The following is a 16,375-nucleotide window of genomic DNA, read 5'->3' as shown; positions in this document are numbered from 1 at the left end:
CACTTGAGGTTTATAACAACAGTACCCTAACAAGAACAACCTCGAAACAGAGGGACTAGCACAATCTAACACAAGTATGCTCTGATAGACGCTGCAGTAACAGTTTACAGGCCAACCCACTGTTGAGAAGAAGAGGCCATGTCAGCAAAAGCTCATCTTTCCATGTGCTCTGTAACAGAAAAGCCCAGAAGCACGTTCTCAGCAACATTTGATTTATGGTACCAGTTCATTGTCAGATACTGAGTTCTGGTTCCTAGTTTGCAATTGTTTTTCGTTAGCCAATTATACCTCTTGCTTTTAATTTAAAGGATAGTTACAATGTATGTTGTAATGACCAATTATGGAGACGTCAGGGCAGTATAAACCCCTCAGCACCCCCCTCTGTGCATTTCTAATGTGTCCTTTCCAGTCAGAAAGCAGGCACCCCCCTTCTTGTAACACAAAGGGCAACAGCCTCTTGGAAGAGAACATGGTAGAAACAGGATGAACTTATCTGGAACACGGGACAGCTAAACTACAGACTATGGATAAATATATCCTATGTGTGCCTTGAAAAGCAATGAAAAAGCAGTCCTAGGCAACCTTTAAATAAGAGAGAAAAGTAGAAGGAAAATGTTGCTGAACAAAAGCATTGTTCAGAAAGGTCCTAAAAGATACTACTGAAATAACCTGACTTGTCCAGTACTGCATTGATAATGATTCTTGTTATAGTCACATTGTTTCAAAAACCAGTTGCTGAACTAGACTTGAACAGAATAAGGTTCACTTCTATTGAAATTAATATCTATATTCTGAGGGCTGCTTTTATGATTCTCTCTCACTGGGCTGTATGTGAACTTAGATGGATGCTGTCAGGGACATCATACCATAGCTCACGGGGACTTTGCACACGCGTTCACTTGTTTTTGGTGTGCCCTGGCTTATACAATAGCAAAAGACATGGCTGGACCGCTTGGTTTTGATACTGTTACCAAAGTTATGATTACTTTGCTGGTTTTGAGGATATCAAACATGAGCTGCAACCCTTCATTAACCAGTTCTTCATTGTAGTCTTCTTCTTTAATAGTGACAAATTCCCGTAAGAGGGTCTGTACAACTGAGTAGCGAGACTGGTAGAAGGTTGTCCGTAGGGACTCGATCCACACATGGAGCTTCCATGGGACTCCTGCAGCCATAACGAAGAGAAAGATGATGAATGCAGAAATAAGTGAGTAGAGACCTCTGTTAGTAGATACTAGCACCTAGCAGCACTGAAGTAGATCTTTACACATTTCTTTACAGTAGATGCATTAAAGGTGACTGAGCTGGGTCACTGACAGGTTAAGTGACTTGTCTACAACAGCAGAGGACTGGTATCAGGACCACGAGCTAGAATTTGCTGCTGGTTGTTAAGGGCCAGAGACTCCCTATTGTGTATTCAGCTTCATCAGCAGTCAGAGCCACAAGTCAATTTGAACGAAACTTGTATGAATACCTAACCCTACACAGAGTGTGAGGTCACTTCTCCTAGTTGCCTGTAACGGTCTAGAACACGAACTTCAAAGCTTCTCTTTCCTACCTTTAGATCAAATCTGCTCTTCCACCTTAAACCACTTAATCTCTGATGTTATCTTCGTTTTTGAGACTGGCCTCTCTAACACAGACTACCTGATGAAGAGATGTGCGGCTTGCTTTTGGTTATTGGAAACTGAGGGTCTAGCCAAAAGTGACGGACAAAACACTTTTAAAATTTAAATTACGTATAGCTGTTTCCCATAAACTTATGGTAGCTCTGCAGTCGGGGTTACAGATGCTAAATGAAATGGACAAAGGAAAAAGCTTTTCATTCCCTACATGTGAGAATGACACTTAAAAAAAAATAATAATAAAGAAAACCCCTTACCAAGCGCCCTGAGCTCCATGGTGATGTCTACGTAGCCGTGCTCAGCACTGTAGTACATGGCCTCCTGCAGGGCCTTCATTCTGGTTTTGCATAGCCTGACTTGTCCCTCGTTGGAGCTGCCCTGGCTGGAGGTGTCGCTCTCCACTCCTTCAGCTAAAATCTCCTCCAGTGAGAGGACATCTCCCTTCAGTTGCTGGGGCTGGGTCAGGAGCTTGCGCAGAACGTTCCTGAGGAAGAGAAAGGTGTATCATTTATGGATAAATGAAATAGCAATAATTCAGGCAGGACTGTGGTGATTTAAGTTTAGAGGTCTAGCGTAGCAAATAATTTCCTTCCCAAAGAGTCAGGTTTTGACAGACATCTGGCAGATACGGAGATGCTTTAAGGTGCTTATCCTTCTTCACTCCTCCAGCTAGAAATTGATGCCCTGAAAGCAAGGACAAAAGAATGCCATGTGCTCTTGTACCTTAGCAGAAACAGGGAATGTTTCAGAGCGTTGGGGGCAAACTGATTTTTATTGCAGTCTATACTTTGGAACACGTATAGAAGAAGTGCACTTCTTTCTGCCAGCTCTAAGTGGGGTAACATCTTAAGGTCTGAAGTAAGAATTACCAAAGACTGTCTGTTAGAACCCTTGCTGTTTCCCCAAATGACCATCTTCAAGCACTGTTGTTTTAGTCAGACTTGTTTCCTGTATCAGTAAATAGAAACCATAAAAAATGATAGTTCTGCATCGCTAAATCCAGGGAGAATTTTCTGGTTTGGAATTTCACACAGCAGTTGCAAGAAGGAGGATTTCTTGTGTCCAAACAGTCACTTTAGAAAGCTTGCATCATTGGTCTCCCTGCAGACAGCTGGAGCCATCTGCAACAGACATTCCCCATCCCAGGGAGTCCACCCGAAATACTCGGCTGTGACACTGAATTGCCGCTAGCTGGTGCTCTCTTTGCACCCACGTTACGCCGTAGGGCTAAAACTGGGTAGTTTTGTGCTTTACATCACCTTCCCCTACCTGACAGGAGAATAAGCCTTGGCTTTCAGTTTGCGTGGTTGGAAGTCACAGCAGATTGTGGGAGCGGAACAGAGCTGGGAACAGAGCAGTGTTTGTGGAGTTCTCCACTGTAAATAACAGCATTAGGCTGTTCCAGCTTCGCTGAGTTTGGGCCTCATTTGAACTGGGGATGTTTTTGCTAGTGTAGCCAGATGTGTGCTGTACCTGGAGGTGCACTTCTGGCACTACTGTAAAGCACATCTATGCACAAGCAAGATAGCTGCTATTTAGCCTGTTGCAAGAAAGGCAGGCTGTAACGCTGCAAGACCCTCTGGATATCACGTACCCCAGCTACATGGGTGGTTTGGGCCTGTTTTAATTGGCTCATTGTGCTGACATTTTTTTCCGGGAACAAAAGGATTTCTCCATGAGTTTGTAAGTAATGTCTTATTTCTAAACAACCACCCTGCAAAGCAGGGGTTGAAAGCCCAGTCTAGTTTTTTCTGTGTTTTAAATGACTGATCTCTTGGTTGGTTATCCAGAAACCAGAGATGCAGCCAACTGAAATCTATAGCAGTTTATTTTTCCCACCTCCTTGACGTGATTAGGGTCTGTCTTAGCATGTGAACTGCTATTTCTATAACCGGCCCATAAGTGGAACTCACGTATAGCCTAGAACCAGCTCTGTTAGCCCTCAGTGCCACGGAGATATTCCAGCAAATGAGTGAAAAAGCAAACAGAAACCTTTCTTTTGCATTTTGTGCTTTTGACTAAGATATAATTCCTTTTTTCAAAGTTACTGTTACTGAATAATGAAAATCTTGCATAATTTTTTTCCTCAAAGGGATGTAACAGAAAGCATCTACGGGCTTAAAGATTCATTCAGTCCCCCAAATGCTCACAACCAGCACTATCTACATCAGAATCAGAGTAACCTGAGATACTGAGCTGCCCTAGAAAAAAAATGGTTGCTATCAGCAGAGCCTTAATACCATCTTCTGAGCTGCACACCCAGGGATTTGTGCACAAGACACCCAATACAAAGTCACATAGGAGTACCTACAGTGCGATAGCCTTAGGCAAAACCACTCTACTGAACATGAATGGAGCTTTACCTGTGCCCATGCGCAGCTGAATGACTGAAACAATTCATATCTTCGTGAAGTGATGAAGACATACTGTTGACTTCCAGCATGCTCAGGAGGGGATCGGCACCCCTGCTTAGTAATAAGCTGACCAACTCGTAGTTCCCTAGGAAACAATTGACAGAAATACAGTGGTGACTCCGTGCCTGTTACCCCTTTGAAAGCATAACATAGGGCTGTTAGCAGGCAGGCTGTACTAGCAACTTTTGTGCTGACAACTAGTGCTTTCAGAGCATCCTGCAAGAATGCACTAGGCTTCATAGCATCTCTGAGAGGGAGGAACAGAGTCACAAAGCAGCCAAACTATGTAAGAGTGCACAACTAGCTACAGGTGGAAAGAGAAATTGGTCTGGCACTTCCAGTACACACGAGCAGAGTCTCAGCTGTTCAGCTGCTGGTGGGTGAGGTTAACAGAGAAGGTCAGAAGGGAGCTGCTGTATGCTGCACTTGCTGACCACAGCTTCTGTAAAATCACCTTGCAGACAAGTGTATTGGTGCAGTTCACATTCAGCTGGGCCTCTTTTCCACCGTTTTCATTGGTTATAGTAGTGAGTGGTGGCAAGAGACCTAGCACAATGTGTATCTGTTACTGGGAAGGGAAGAGGCCATTTTTTTTATCCCTTCAGTAGAACTTGGAGCAGAGTAAAGCAGAGACTCATCTTCATGAAGACACAAAAATGAAGCAGAAAAAAAAATGGCTAGAAGTGTTGAAAAACAACAGGTACTTTTAGGCTAGCACAGACTTGTTCACAGAATGCTAAACTTCTGTTATGACAGCAAAGTAGAAGAAATGCAGAATTTTACATTTGTTTAATAAATTAATAAAACAAATTTATATAAAAGCTATTCTTTCCCTAGGCTGAATTTAAACTTGTTAATTTTTGCATCTGGAAGTTATTTAGTTCCAAGACATGCCTAGGCTAGACAGTAGCTGTTTTATGTTTCTTGACAGTGCCCTATGCAAAGGAGTTGTTTTAGCTTTACTGTGGAGGCCACTGGCAGGAGATGAGTGTTGGTACTGCTGGCAAAAGCGGACAGTCGTTTAGTGCCCATCAGCTCTTGCACGTGATGACTGCTGATAGTCACTGCCAACCCAGGCTGGGTTTCTGCTAGTGGTTTAGAAATGAAAAAAGTGCTGGCTCTTTAGTATCCAGCTTGTGGATACTGAACTTGATATCTTTACTGTATCCACAGTACCTTCAAAATGCAGTGAATCCTAACATGTTTTACAGACACCTGACCCGCGCATCAATCAGTTGTGGTTCTGTGGTAGCAGAAGATGGAGTGTGCTGAGGCTGTGCATAACTTACCTGCTGCTGAAGCCAGTTGGAGCGGGGTCTCAGCATAGTTGTCTTCTCCACTGTTAACAGCAGAGCCCTCAACATGGGCACCAGCATCCAAGAGCAGCTGCAACAGACACGTTAAAGACAAGGAGTTGAGAAAAGAACAATTTAGGAAGACTTAACAGAAGAGGCTGTGTGTTAGAAAAGAAAACCTGTAGATTCATAATGAAGAGTGCATGCGCACAAAAGGAACGTCTCAAAGGCTGAAGCAAAGTGTGGATTGCAAGGCAAGTTTCTCATGCATTTCTTTAATCAGCCTAGGGCTAAAGCCTCTGCTTGAATGTCAGTTTAGAGACTTCTTATTTTCTGTTGTTTTACTGTACTTTGAATTGAGAGTTTATGCTGGAAAAAAAATCTCATCTGGCAGCTTGAGGAATATCTGTTTTCAAATCTCATTTATGAATCTGGATTTGCTATTGTAATTTCCCAACTCCAAAGAACTCTGCAATCAGAGCTTCTCTTGGGCACACGGAGTCCATCATTTAGCTTCATGCTGTGCGCAGGGAACAGCACACACCTTCAGGGAGTTAGCCCTGGAGGCCAAACGTCCCCCCTTGGTCTCTCAGGCCCCGTGGAGCCTGCATAAGGAGACCCTGGCAGCCTCAGTGAGTTGCCACACACAGAACCGGCTTTCTTTGAACACAAGGAGCTACTCACAGTGGCAATTATGCATCTCCCAGATGCAGGGGAGAAGGCTACACGGCAGTGAGATCTCTTACGGCCGAGCAGTGCAGGCAGTCAGCAGCAGGGCACCCAGACAGCACCGCTTCCCGCCGCAGCCCCATGGGTGCCGTCCCCCTCCCCTGGCAGCAAAGATGAGCGCTGGGCTCCTGCCTGCAGGGGAGGTTCTTCCACTGCGGGTGGGAGTCCAGATGGCTGTATTGTGTAACGCTGTCACAACTGAACAGCTTCAGCCGGCCCCATTTGACACTGGCCTTGGCACTAACAGCACATACATTCACATTTTTATTTTAAACCTGTTTGTAGAGCATGACAGCTGCCCATGGGCTGGTTTGTTTCTTTTGAGATGCCAACTATTCCATGCAATGACCACATGGTAGGCCTTAACTGCAAAGGTGATTTCACACACAGATTCCAGAAAGCTATCATCTACCCTTTAAGGAATGGTTGCCAAAGGAGATTTTTTGTAGTCTTTAGAAGTTTTAAACAAAATAAGAGAAACAAACATTGTGGGTATGCAGTCCAGCAGGAACTTTGATATACCTGGCTACATCTCCTGGGAGAATCACACTCCTACCACACCTGTAAATTAAGGCTGTCCAACCTTTGTAATACCAAAGGCTGTACTGGCAAATTGCCAGGTGGGATCTAATCTTTATAATTATTTACAAATGTATACAAACAAACAATGACTGTATGCAACCTCCATTTGCTTACATCTTCTTTTCCCTTTAAGCAGAAGGCAAATTAAATTCAGCAGCCGCTGACTACCTGCTGTGATTAGTTTTGAGTTCCCCTTGAAGTTCAGGTAGGATTTCTGGTATTCCACACTATTCTGCTACTCCCTGCATTAATTCCATAGAAAAGGGAGTGGGCAGATACTCGAGCCACCTGACAGTGAGGGTGCTGCCCAGCACTCAGCTCAGTGCTGCACGCCAGTCCCTCAGTGTCTGCTTTAACGGTTCCCGACCGGAGGATCTCCGCAGCTTACCTGCACGACAGATATGTGCCCATGTAATACAGCAAAGGTGAGAGCAGTCCAGTGCCGACTGTCAGGATGGACTGAAGGGTAGCGCGGAGAGGTGCTGGGAACCTGGGCAAAAGAAACCAGGTAGTTATTAACCATTGCAGCGTATCTTAAGATTTCTACGTAACTGGCTTTTCCCTTTGTAAGTGACAGCCCCAGGGAATGGTAACTAATGTCATTTAGAAAATGCTGCCAGCACTGCTCACTCTGTCCAGTCCCCTGGGCCTTTTTAATGGGCTTGCTGGTTTCTCCTAGTGGCAGCTCTTTCAGGAAGGAAGCCCCTTTACCCGCACCGTGCCTATTATTAGGCTTGTCATTGCCAATCATAATTGCAGCCACTGAGTGCTCCAAGAGATTTTGACATTTTTTCTCCCCCTCCCAAATCCCTGAAGCAGTGATTTCTGAAAGAAATGCCTTGCTCTGAGTCCAATGTAAAAGCTTCCAGAAGGGAAGACTTCAGTTGCTACAAGAGATTTCATAGTGATTTCTTAGCTGCTCTTGTTAATTTATAGATCAAGAATGAATAATTTTGGTGAGAGTTTCCTCCATTACTTACTGGGATATCTAAATTTGCTCCGGCATCTATAAGCATTTGGACCATAGCTTCATCTCCAGCAGCACAGGCGTACATTAGTGGGGTCATACCCTTCAGGAAAGGAAAAAAAAAATGGTTACCTTTCTATACCTTGCAACAGTGAATCTGTCATGTACACCGAGTTTGAATCTCACACAGTGTGTATCTGTGCACACATGCACGTGTAGGGACAGCACACGCACATGTTGAAAACATTCTGGTTTCTGTGTAGAGCTGGCACCATGTATTAATATGGGAAAGCAATGTGGACAAAAAATTAGGGGACAAGACTGCAAGAATACAAAAGGGATCGCTGAAAATCGCAGCCATGTATTGTCCACAATTCTTGAGCTTTCCTGAGGCTGCCAAAAAAGAAATAGCATTTCTTGGATCATTTGTAGCCAGATGAACTGAAAGCAGAAAACAACACAAAAGTATGCAGATGAATTTATTTGGCAACATATCCCCATTGCTAAAATCCTGTTTGCCACAATATTTCAGCATTTCAATCCCATAAATCTGCCTCTCTCTTTTTACTTAACCAACAAACTGTGACGGCTCAGAGATGAATTATGAGAGAAATGAGCCTTACTTACAGAGCTAATTTCAGGAGTAGCCAAGGACAGAAAGGAAACGGCCTAGTAAAATTCATTCCTGCTCACGTCCTACAGTGTTTCCCCCCGCTTAATTACTTTGTTTGAATTTTCCACAGGTAGTATTTCTGCAGTTCATTGTGTATAATATAACTGCATGAACTGAATGAATAATACAGCTTTGTCTTTAGACAGATGTATCGTAAAATAGAAGTAAAGTTCACACAGAGGAGTTCTGGTCCTGTATCTGCAAAGGCATCTTTTCAAAACAGCCACAATTCCCATCCTCCTGCACGTGAGACAGCCGTACGCATTTGCGAAGACGTTTCAGGGGTGGGAGGATGGGTGAGTTTGGTTTTCTGGGGCTTTGAGAGGGAGACCAGCTCTAATATAGACAGGTAACATGAGAATTCTAAACTTGGGTTGGCAGGCACAAGCCTGTACATGGTCAGGGTTCTATTAAGCTACCAGGTTAACATAGATGCATTTTTTTTCCCTCCTCCGATATCAGCTTTGCATTCCCTGCTTGCTAGTCAGTATTCATAGGGAAGAAGAGATTGGTTTCATGCAATCTGAAGGGTTAGGAAAACAGAGAGCTGCTTCGTACCAGCTAGAAGCGAATACAAGGAAGGTCCTGCTCCAAGTTCAGGTTTCTGAAGCTATTCTGAGTTCTCTCTCTCTCTCTCAAAATTTATCTATGCACACAGATGTATAGAAGTGGGTCTGAACACAGACCTTAATGCTGGATGTGCTCACATTCTGGGAGTGGTCAAAACCTGAACCTGGATCTAAAGGCTATATGCTAAATTAGTCCAACAATTCCAGTGGTAGGATTTGCAAAAAACCTTTTGCTGTACTTGCCACACAAGAGGCAGTCACACCTGTTCGCAGTGACTCAGGGGTGCTTGCCTACTGTGCACTGTTTTAAAAAGACTCATCGTTACCAAAGGAAGTCAAAATACATCAACTTAGTTTATGAGGTGCCAGTGTCCAACGTTCTATCCTATGACAGGACATTCAGACCTGCTTTCTGTTGCTGTGCCTACATCAGTTATCCCTGAATCAGGCATACTGGCATTACAGGAAGGGGAAAACAAAAGCTAGCTGCAAAGTTCAGATTGGGTTTCATATTCCAGTTACGTCAGAGTTCACTGCTAAGTGTTTGGATTTAATTCTCTCTGTGGTTGGTAGTGTGATGGAGGTTGCTTGCTGAGTTGAAATTATGAGTTGCTCCAGAATCACTGACGTGGAGAATTTCAGAGCAGCTCTGTCTCCAAAGAGAGACGTGTTGCCCTCCTTGGTCACTACCAAAACACTGTTTTGAAACATGGGAGCAGCACTCTGCAAAGACAACAGAGCTGCCAGTGCTGTACGATCTCCCTGTTCACAGTAGGACTGGCTAGAGGAAGACAGCAGCAGGATGATAACAAGACCATAAATAAGTGACATATAAGTGATAAATACAGTCCTCAACCTTTCCAGCGAGTTGCCTACAATGCAGGGTCCTTATGTATAAAAAAAAAGCGAAACAGCTGGCTTGCTGTAGACAGGTAAAAAATGTCCCTCAGTGAGAAGTGATTGGCTTGGCACCAGTGCCAGGATACTAAGGTTCACAGTGCAAAATACCAGAGCAAGAATACAGCAGTTCTGCTTTGGAAGAATGAAAGTCCTTAGGGCTACATAAGCCAAAACTGCAAAAACTTAAGAAAAAAAATAATAAAGGAAGTAAGTGGCAGACTTACTTTATTCATAAAATAAATCTGCCACCAGTGTCACTTTAATAAAGTGAATGTCAAGGGCACCTGTGAAATGATACCCTACCTCTGTGACCACAAAACTCATTATATGGGGTATGTAAATAAGGCAACTACATACTTAAATGGAGACTTGTGCAGCAGCAATTCTGATCATATTTGCATACATATTCCTACCTTCTTTTAAATTGCAGGATGGTAGAAAGAACCATGGAAGATGTGCCAATTTCAGAATTCGGTCTGAAGTGCCACAGCACTAAAACACAGTATCACACAGCCTATGAGAAAACCTCTCTACTTGTATGTAAATCCTTCCTACTGATAAATATCCTATTGTTTCTGAGACATGACAGCTCATTCTCGTTGCTGTGACAGCTATAATGAGTGTTTATTTGGGGGAGGTGTTTTTTTTCTTTTTTTTTTTAATTAAAAGCTAATTCAACGCTTTGAATTATGCCCCAGAGAACAGACTCTGCTGTTACTTGATGGGACTGACAGCAGAAGCAGCCAAAGACTTACCAGGCTACCAAGTCCCCATACTTAAATCTAGCTGAGCAGGGAACAGGTAAAAACAAACAAAAAAAGACACATCGGCACAGTGAGCTTTCAGCAAAGCTAATACCAATGGATACCAATGCCACTGGGGTTCTCTGTGCTGTTTGTTATACCAGACTGTACCGAGAACACACAATTCACTTCACACGGGCAACCTGAAAGCCATCAGACAGCAATACCTTTTGGTCGCTCATCACTGACCCACACAGGATTTCGGCTGTTGAACCAGAAGAGAGTGTCACTGGCAAAAACCACTTTGTTTTGACATTGTCTCAGCATTAAGACAACATCAGACTTTCCATTTGCAGCCAGCATATTAACCTGTCTTCCATCAGTGTCTGAGACACGCCATCCAAGGAACAGCCCTGCATTCCAGCTGATAAAGAAACAATTCACTCTAGGCTTTGACTGGCTTTTCAGGAGGTGGCATGAGGGGGGACTTACTTTTTTTTTTATTTAAGAGATACGTTCTCAGAATAAAACACCAGATGGACTTAGAAAAGACACTGAGAGGCAACTAACGCTTAAGACTTCACACATTGATTTGCTACACAGAAAGGAACACACAATTTGGTCATACAAAGAATTTTTTGTGTGCGCATACCTGATCATCCATGGTGTTAACTCCATCGGGTCCTAGTGCATCTATTGCTTGATTGATCAGATCTGTCCTTCCGCAGTTTAACATTCGGAAACCCAGATCCTGCTGGAATTTTTCGGTAGCAGCCTTAGCATCCAGTCTCCGGAAGGAACTAAAGCAGCATTCAGGTCTGTAAAGGATAAAATAATTTCTGGATTTTGGTCTTTTTTTATTTTTTTTTCCACATCTCTCTCCCTGTCTCAGAAATCAGGCTTATTTAATGTCACAGTTTTACCTAGTGCATACTTTCCCCACTGTGTAATCATTTCTGAAAAATCTGGCTATCTTCAATCATATTGGAGACGGAAGATTTTGTTCTTAGAGATAGTAAATTCATATAAATACTGAGAGAAGAGAGACGAGCCCAAGCAGAGGAACTTCACTGGTGCCCTCCTCTGAGAGAAAGGCAGAAAGAAATCCTTATTCCTTGCCACTCAGCCCGTCACTACAAGGGTGTCTCTGGACCAGGCACTGCTTGTGCTACACCTTCACCAGCAGAACAGCAAAGGGATGCCAGGATATGCCTGTTCTGAAATGGGCACTGAACACCTTCGGCTTCTACAGCAGTGAGGTTGTGGTGGGAGAAGGGTCACAGGATGCACACCTGCAGCAACCAGATTTCATTAATTCTGCTTCTCGTGATAAATAAATAAAATTTTCTTTAACTAATTAGCTATATATCATTTGTGATATCACATCGTATGGTAGCCCATCAAACATACAAAAACATATTCTAAGAAGGAAAAAGGTGGAAAGAAGGTGTACATATACATAAAATACCAGTCAGGTGATAGTACTAGGATGAAACAATTATGTTGTCTGACCACCAGACTATTATTTTGAAATAAAAGATATTTCTAAAATAAGATAATGATCCTTACTCCTCAGATTCTTTTCTGGAGAAAAAAAAATCAAATTCAAAATCAAAAACAAACCAACCAACCAAAAAGTCAAATCAAAATCATTCTCAACTCTCTTCCAATGCCTCAAAGGAAGTGTGCTAACATTTCTATGAGTTTCTGTTAAATCCTTATCCTCTAGCTGACTATCAAACAACCTTTATCTCATTTGGAAGGAGTTCAGAGATTACTGTAAATCATCTGGTTATCTGCTGAGAGACTTCTGAATTCCAAACCTGGAGGTCTATCTCCTTCGCTGAAGAAGCATTCCCAACTTGGAGGCACTTCCTATCTCAGCTGAGTACTGATATGGTCAGCCCTTTGATGTTATTTCAGGGCGAGTGCCTCCTCTACTCGTTGTCTGGTTTTCAGCACAGGCTCTAGTGCGAACTCTCAGTAAGTGCAATATTAGCCTGCCAAGTTCCTTTGAAAAATGAGACTCTTTCAACGGGGCTAACCTCTTCTGGAAACTTTGTATGGCCTGCCAGATAAGTAAAACACTCATCACTTCACTTAGAAGACTCAGGATGAATCTTATGCAAGTATTAATTCAGCTGGTCATTTTGTATGCTTCTGAACTTGCATTGATGACAAATGGTGACCAGATGCAACGAACAATATGCTGAGTTAACAAAACTCACTCCCCAGCCTGGTGACCGGTCACACTGCACATGGGAAACCAGCATCTCACCGCAGCTGCTCTCAGAGAGGAACTACACCAGGGTGCAAAGTGACAGCCCTGGAGTCACCAGCTCTTTGGAGATACATCTGTGAATAAATGTAGCTCCCAGGCAGCTGCGTGCAAGTATTTGATGGGAAGACAAGATCTTGGAAGCATCCAGATACTAGATTAGGACACATGCAGCACAGAGCACAAGATGACAGTAAGGTAAGGCTTACTGTTAGACATACACAAGTCCTCAAGCTAAACTAGCCAATTAATAGTCTTGTTCTGTCAAGGTAATTGGTACAGTATCACAATACTACAGTATTTTATAATTATGATACCATAGCTGTATTATAATAATCATCATCCTAATGCAAACAAGTGAAATAGAAAGACATAAACTTGAAAGCCGTTGAACCTCAGAAAATAAATGAAGTTCTTAAAGAGATGGTACCTGTCTTTGCGCATTGTTTCTGTCTTGCTAACAGGTGCGATCCCACTCAGTGCTATTTACACGCACTGGTGGAGCAGGGGGACAGTTCACTGATGAGCCCTGCCGAGCGAGCAGCAAAACAAAGCAGTTGCCTGGAGCTATCAGAGGGATGGGGCAAAAAGGTGGGCTGTAGTGCGTGGCCTGGAGCTGCCAGCAGGCAGCTGCAGGCAGGCAAGTTCAGGTGCAGCAATGTGAAGTTCTGGGGGCTTTACTCCTGGGGCACAGCCTATGCACAACTTCCCAGCGCAAGTTGACTACACCTTTGCTGTTCTGCAGTAGTTGCTTGACAGCGTGCTTGCCTACGATAGAGGCGAAATCGCTTTTTCTTTTAGAGTGTGATAAAAGTTAGAGCATCCTCCGAGAGCCAGCGGGAAAGAGCTCACAGATGCACAACTGCTGTGCAGCAGCTGTACCCACAGCAGGTTTTCCATGCGTGAGTTGTTATCCTGTGGAGGAGAGAGGCAAACCCTTGCTTGCTTCCTAGGGTAAAGCCTGTGCTCAAGCAGCTGCCCAGATGGCAGCTCCCACGTGCTCTGAGCTGTGCCTGGGGATAACTGGAGAACTGAAGCTGGACTGAGGAACCTGGGGGCGCAGAGCCCTGATTGCAGGGAAGGGAAGGGGGCTGAGGTCTCAGTTTGGGACAGGATGGCTTGAAGAGGTAGGAGCAAGGAGCCTGGTGTGCTCCTCGGACTTCACAAACAAGTTGCTCCACGCAGGGAGGCTATTGGTAGTGAGTGATTTAAATTTGGCCTGCAGAGAGGGAACAATACAAAAAATAGCGTACGATGAAAGCAATATTAAAATTATATTTAGGTAGGTGGAAAAGAAACAAAGCTCTCTGCAATCTAGCATTTCCCCACTTACATTATCATTTAACCAGTAATAGGTGAGTACAGAAGATGTTTATAAATCATGTGGCAAACAAATCGAGAGCATCGTATTTGAAGGCTTTATCCACTAAGACACAAACAGTAGCTCTAGATAACTATGCTGCCCAAGCAGTCTGTGTCAGAGAAGAGATATTAGAGGTCGAAATTTCAGGTTATCCTAACTGCACTTTGTTCTTCTGCACAACTTCTTTTTCACAGTTTTCAACATACCCTATCTGATGCATCACTGCTGCAAGGAACTATCACTATTGGACTTTTAGTCTGTGTGTCATAAGGAAAAGCTATTTGCAATTTGCCTGTTGTCACACAGCTAGCCAGGGATAAATTTGGCTTCCGTTCCAAGACTTCCTTTCCCTTAAATGCGTTGTAATTGCTGGATACAGATGACTGCTTTACAGGATGATATAACAGGCATTTGCAAATGAGGCACATCTCTCTCCTCATATTTTTTCTGTTAGTTTAATTCTTTCATGCAGCAAAAAGACAGTGTTCTTTATCTCATGCCACACATCACAGAACATCCTTAGGCCTCTGAAAATAATAGTCAGGCAAGACAGTTCAGAACAAAGATCTGATCAAGCTTAACTTCATCAACCAAGTTAAGCAAGGCTAAGTCTTCCCTTTTAGCTCGTATCAGAAGCAAAAAACAAACACCCAAATCCCTGCCTTCTTTTTCCTCCCCCCCCCCCCCCAAAAAAAAAAGTGCAGAGAAAGAGTAGAAGGTGTGGATTCAGTTTTGAAAGCAAGCGTCTTTATAAAGGTGAGATCAAAAGAAAAATTATGGAACTGATTGGAAGTGCTTGTAATTAGTTTAGCCTTCTATGGTACTGTTCAACAGAGAATTTCAAAGGTTTTGGCAAGAATTAGGCACATATGTAACATTAGCTTAGTCCACATTAACTAGCACCTACCATCCACTCATAAACCTGAGCAACTTGTGCTTTAATTGACACTGAGCACACGTATATTGGCCAAGTAAAAGGAAACGAAACATGCTACAGGCTCCTGGACTAAGTGCACAATTCCCGCTTTGTGGACACAAAGCCCAGCTGCTTCCTTTCAGTGTACACAATTCCCATGGATCATCTGTTTAAGTTGGCTTTTAAAAAACACTGGCAGCACTCTGTCAGTCAGGTACCACACCTGAGGAGAAAGGCAGCAAGTGGCAGCTGAGAACAGGACCAGGAGTCGGCTGCAGCCGAGGAAACATTCGGAAAGCTGCTCCTTCCTGCCACGCAGCCCTGAGGTACCAGCTCCCAGCAGAGACCCAGCGGGTCCGCAGCACTTTGAGCTCACCCGCCTGGCTGACCTGGCAGGAGCAGTGCGGGCGGCTACAGGGCAGACGTAGCTTCAAAGGGTGCCACCTCGTAGCTTCCGTAGCTATGTCGCTTTGTCCCTTTAAAGTGCAGCTATATGGAACAGTCTCAGCCTGCGTTATCATATCTGGCAGAGTCAGAAATAGCAGACATGCCACGAATGAGCTTGGAGCAGAGTTCAGTCATCTAATTGCACCAGCATACTTACCAACTAATTTAGCTTTGCATTAGATTTTGTGGCTACTAAGTAGTATCCCTCATTTCACAAATGGGGAGACAGAGACGTAGCAAAAAGCAAGAGCCTTCTTGGCTGCCAAAGGTAAAGTAAAAAGCAACAAAAACAGATGGAGGACTCCTGATTAAAAGCCTCTCGTTGCTTCTCTTGTTCATGAAAAAGAATTCTAATAGTAATAACATATATCGTATATCTGTTCAGCTAATCATTTCATCACTTAAGAGCATGATAAAAGTAGTATTCATTGTTATTAACGTGTCCAGCCCACTCATTTAACCCACAGTTAATATGGGGTGCAAAATTCATTTGAGAAGCAAGAATTTACCTTGCGCTAATGTTCAAGATATAACTCTGATATCAAAAGCAGTGTTAATGAGAGCAACTTAAAGAGACTACAAACACTGAATAAAATATCTATGATGTGGTAATGAACCAAGCTAATTATAAATCCCTGTTCAATCCTTGTGAGAGGAGGAGGATTTTAAAAAAAGTACTTATACTTTTCATCAAGGTTATCTCAGAAAGCAAAGAATTATCTTGTAATTAAGACCAAAGCATAAACGAACAGACACTTGTATTTCAATCTGTCTCTATCTCATTCTTCCTACACAACTTTTGGCATGACAAAATCTTTCTATCCCAGCTACAGCGTTTGGCCAAAGCTCCTTTATCTCTGGAGCACTAAGAAGG

At 43.3% G+C, this 16,375-nt stretch overlaps 1 protein-coding gene and 1 long non-coding RNA gene across 4 annotated transcripts in view; one reads left to right on the top strand and one right to left on the bottom strand.

Annotated features, from left to right (window-relative positions):
- The window catches only part of ABTB2 (ankyrin repeat and BTB domain containing 2), a 164,595-nt gene that overhangs the window by 6,414 nt on the left and 141,806 nt on the right, over window positions 1-16,375 (bottom strand). For all 3 annotated transcript variants that reach the window (XM_048058842.2, XM_013194640.3, XM_013194632.3), the window contains 7 exons: window positions 11,150-11,315; window positions 7,626-7,715; window positions 7,034-7,135; window positions 5,329-5,425; window positions 3,989-4,124; window positions 1,883-2,109; window positions 987-1,165 (listed from right to left, as the gene is read on the bottom strand). In XM_048058842.2, coding sequence (XP_047914799.1) covers window positions 987-1,165; window positions 1,883-2,109; window positions 3,989-4,124; window positions 5,329-5,425; window positions 7,034-7,135; window positions 7,626-7,715; window positions 11,150-11,315 — 997 coding nt within the window. The remainder of the gene's footprint in view (window positions 1-986; window positions 1,166-1,882; window positions 2,110-3,988; window positions 4,125-5,328; window positions 5,426-7,033; window positions 7,136-7,625; window positions 7,716-11,149; window positions 11,316-16,375) is intronic.
- LOC125182198 (uncharacterized) lies at window positions 1,067-16,268 on the top strand. Its single transcript, XR_007161414.2, has 2 exons — window positions 1,067-1,207; window positions 5,251-16,268. It is a non-coding gene; the product is annotated as an uncharacterized lncRNA (long non-coding RNA).

This window comes from Anser cygnoides, chromosome 5 (genome assembly GCF_040182565.1).
Source record: "Anser cygnoides isolate HZ-2024a breed goose chromosome 5, Taihu_goose_T2T_genome, whole genome shotgun sequence".
In the NCBI taxonomy this organism is placed as follows: domain Eukaryota; kingdom Metazoa; phylum Chordata; class Aves; order Anseriformes; family Anatidae; genus Anser; species Anser cygnoides.
This window is presented reverse-complemented; position numbering and strand designations above follow the sequence as displayed.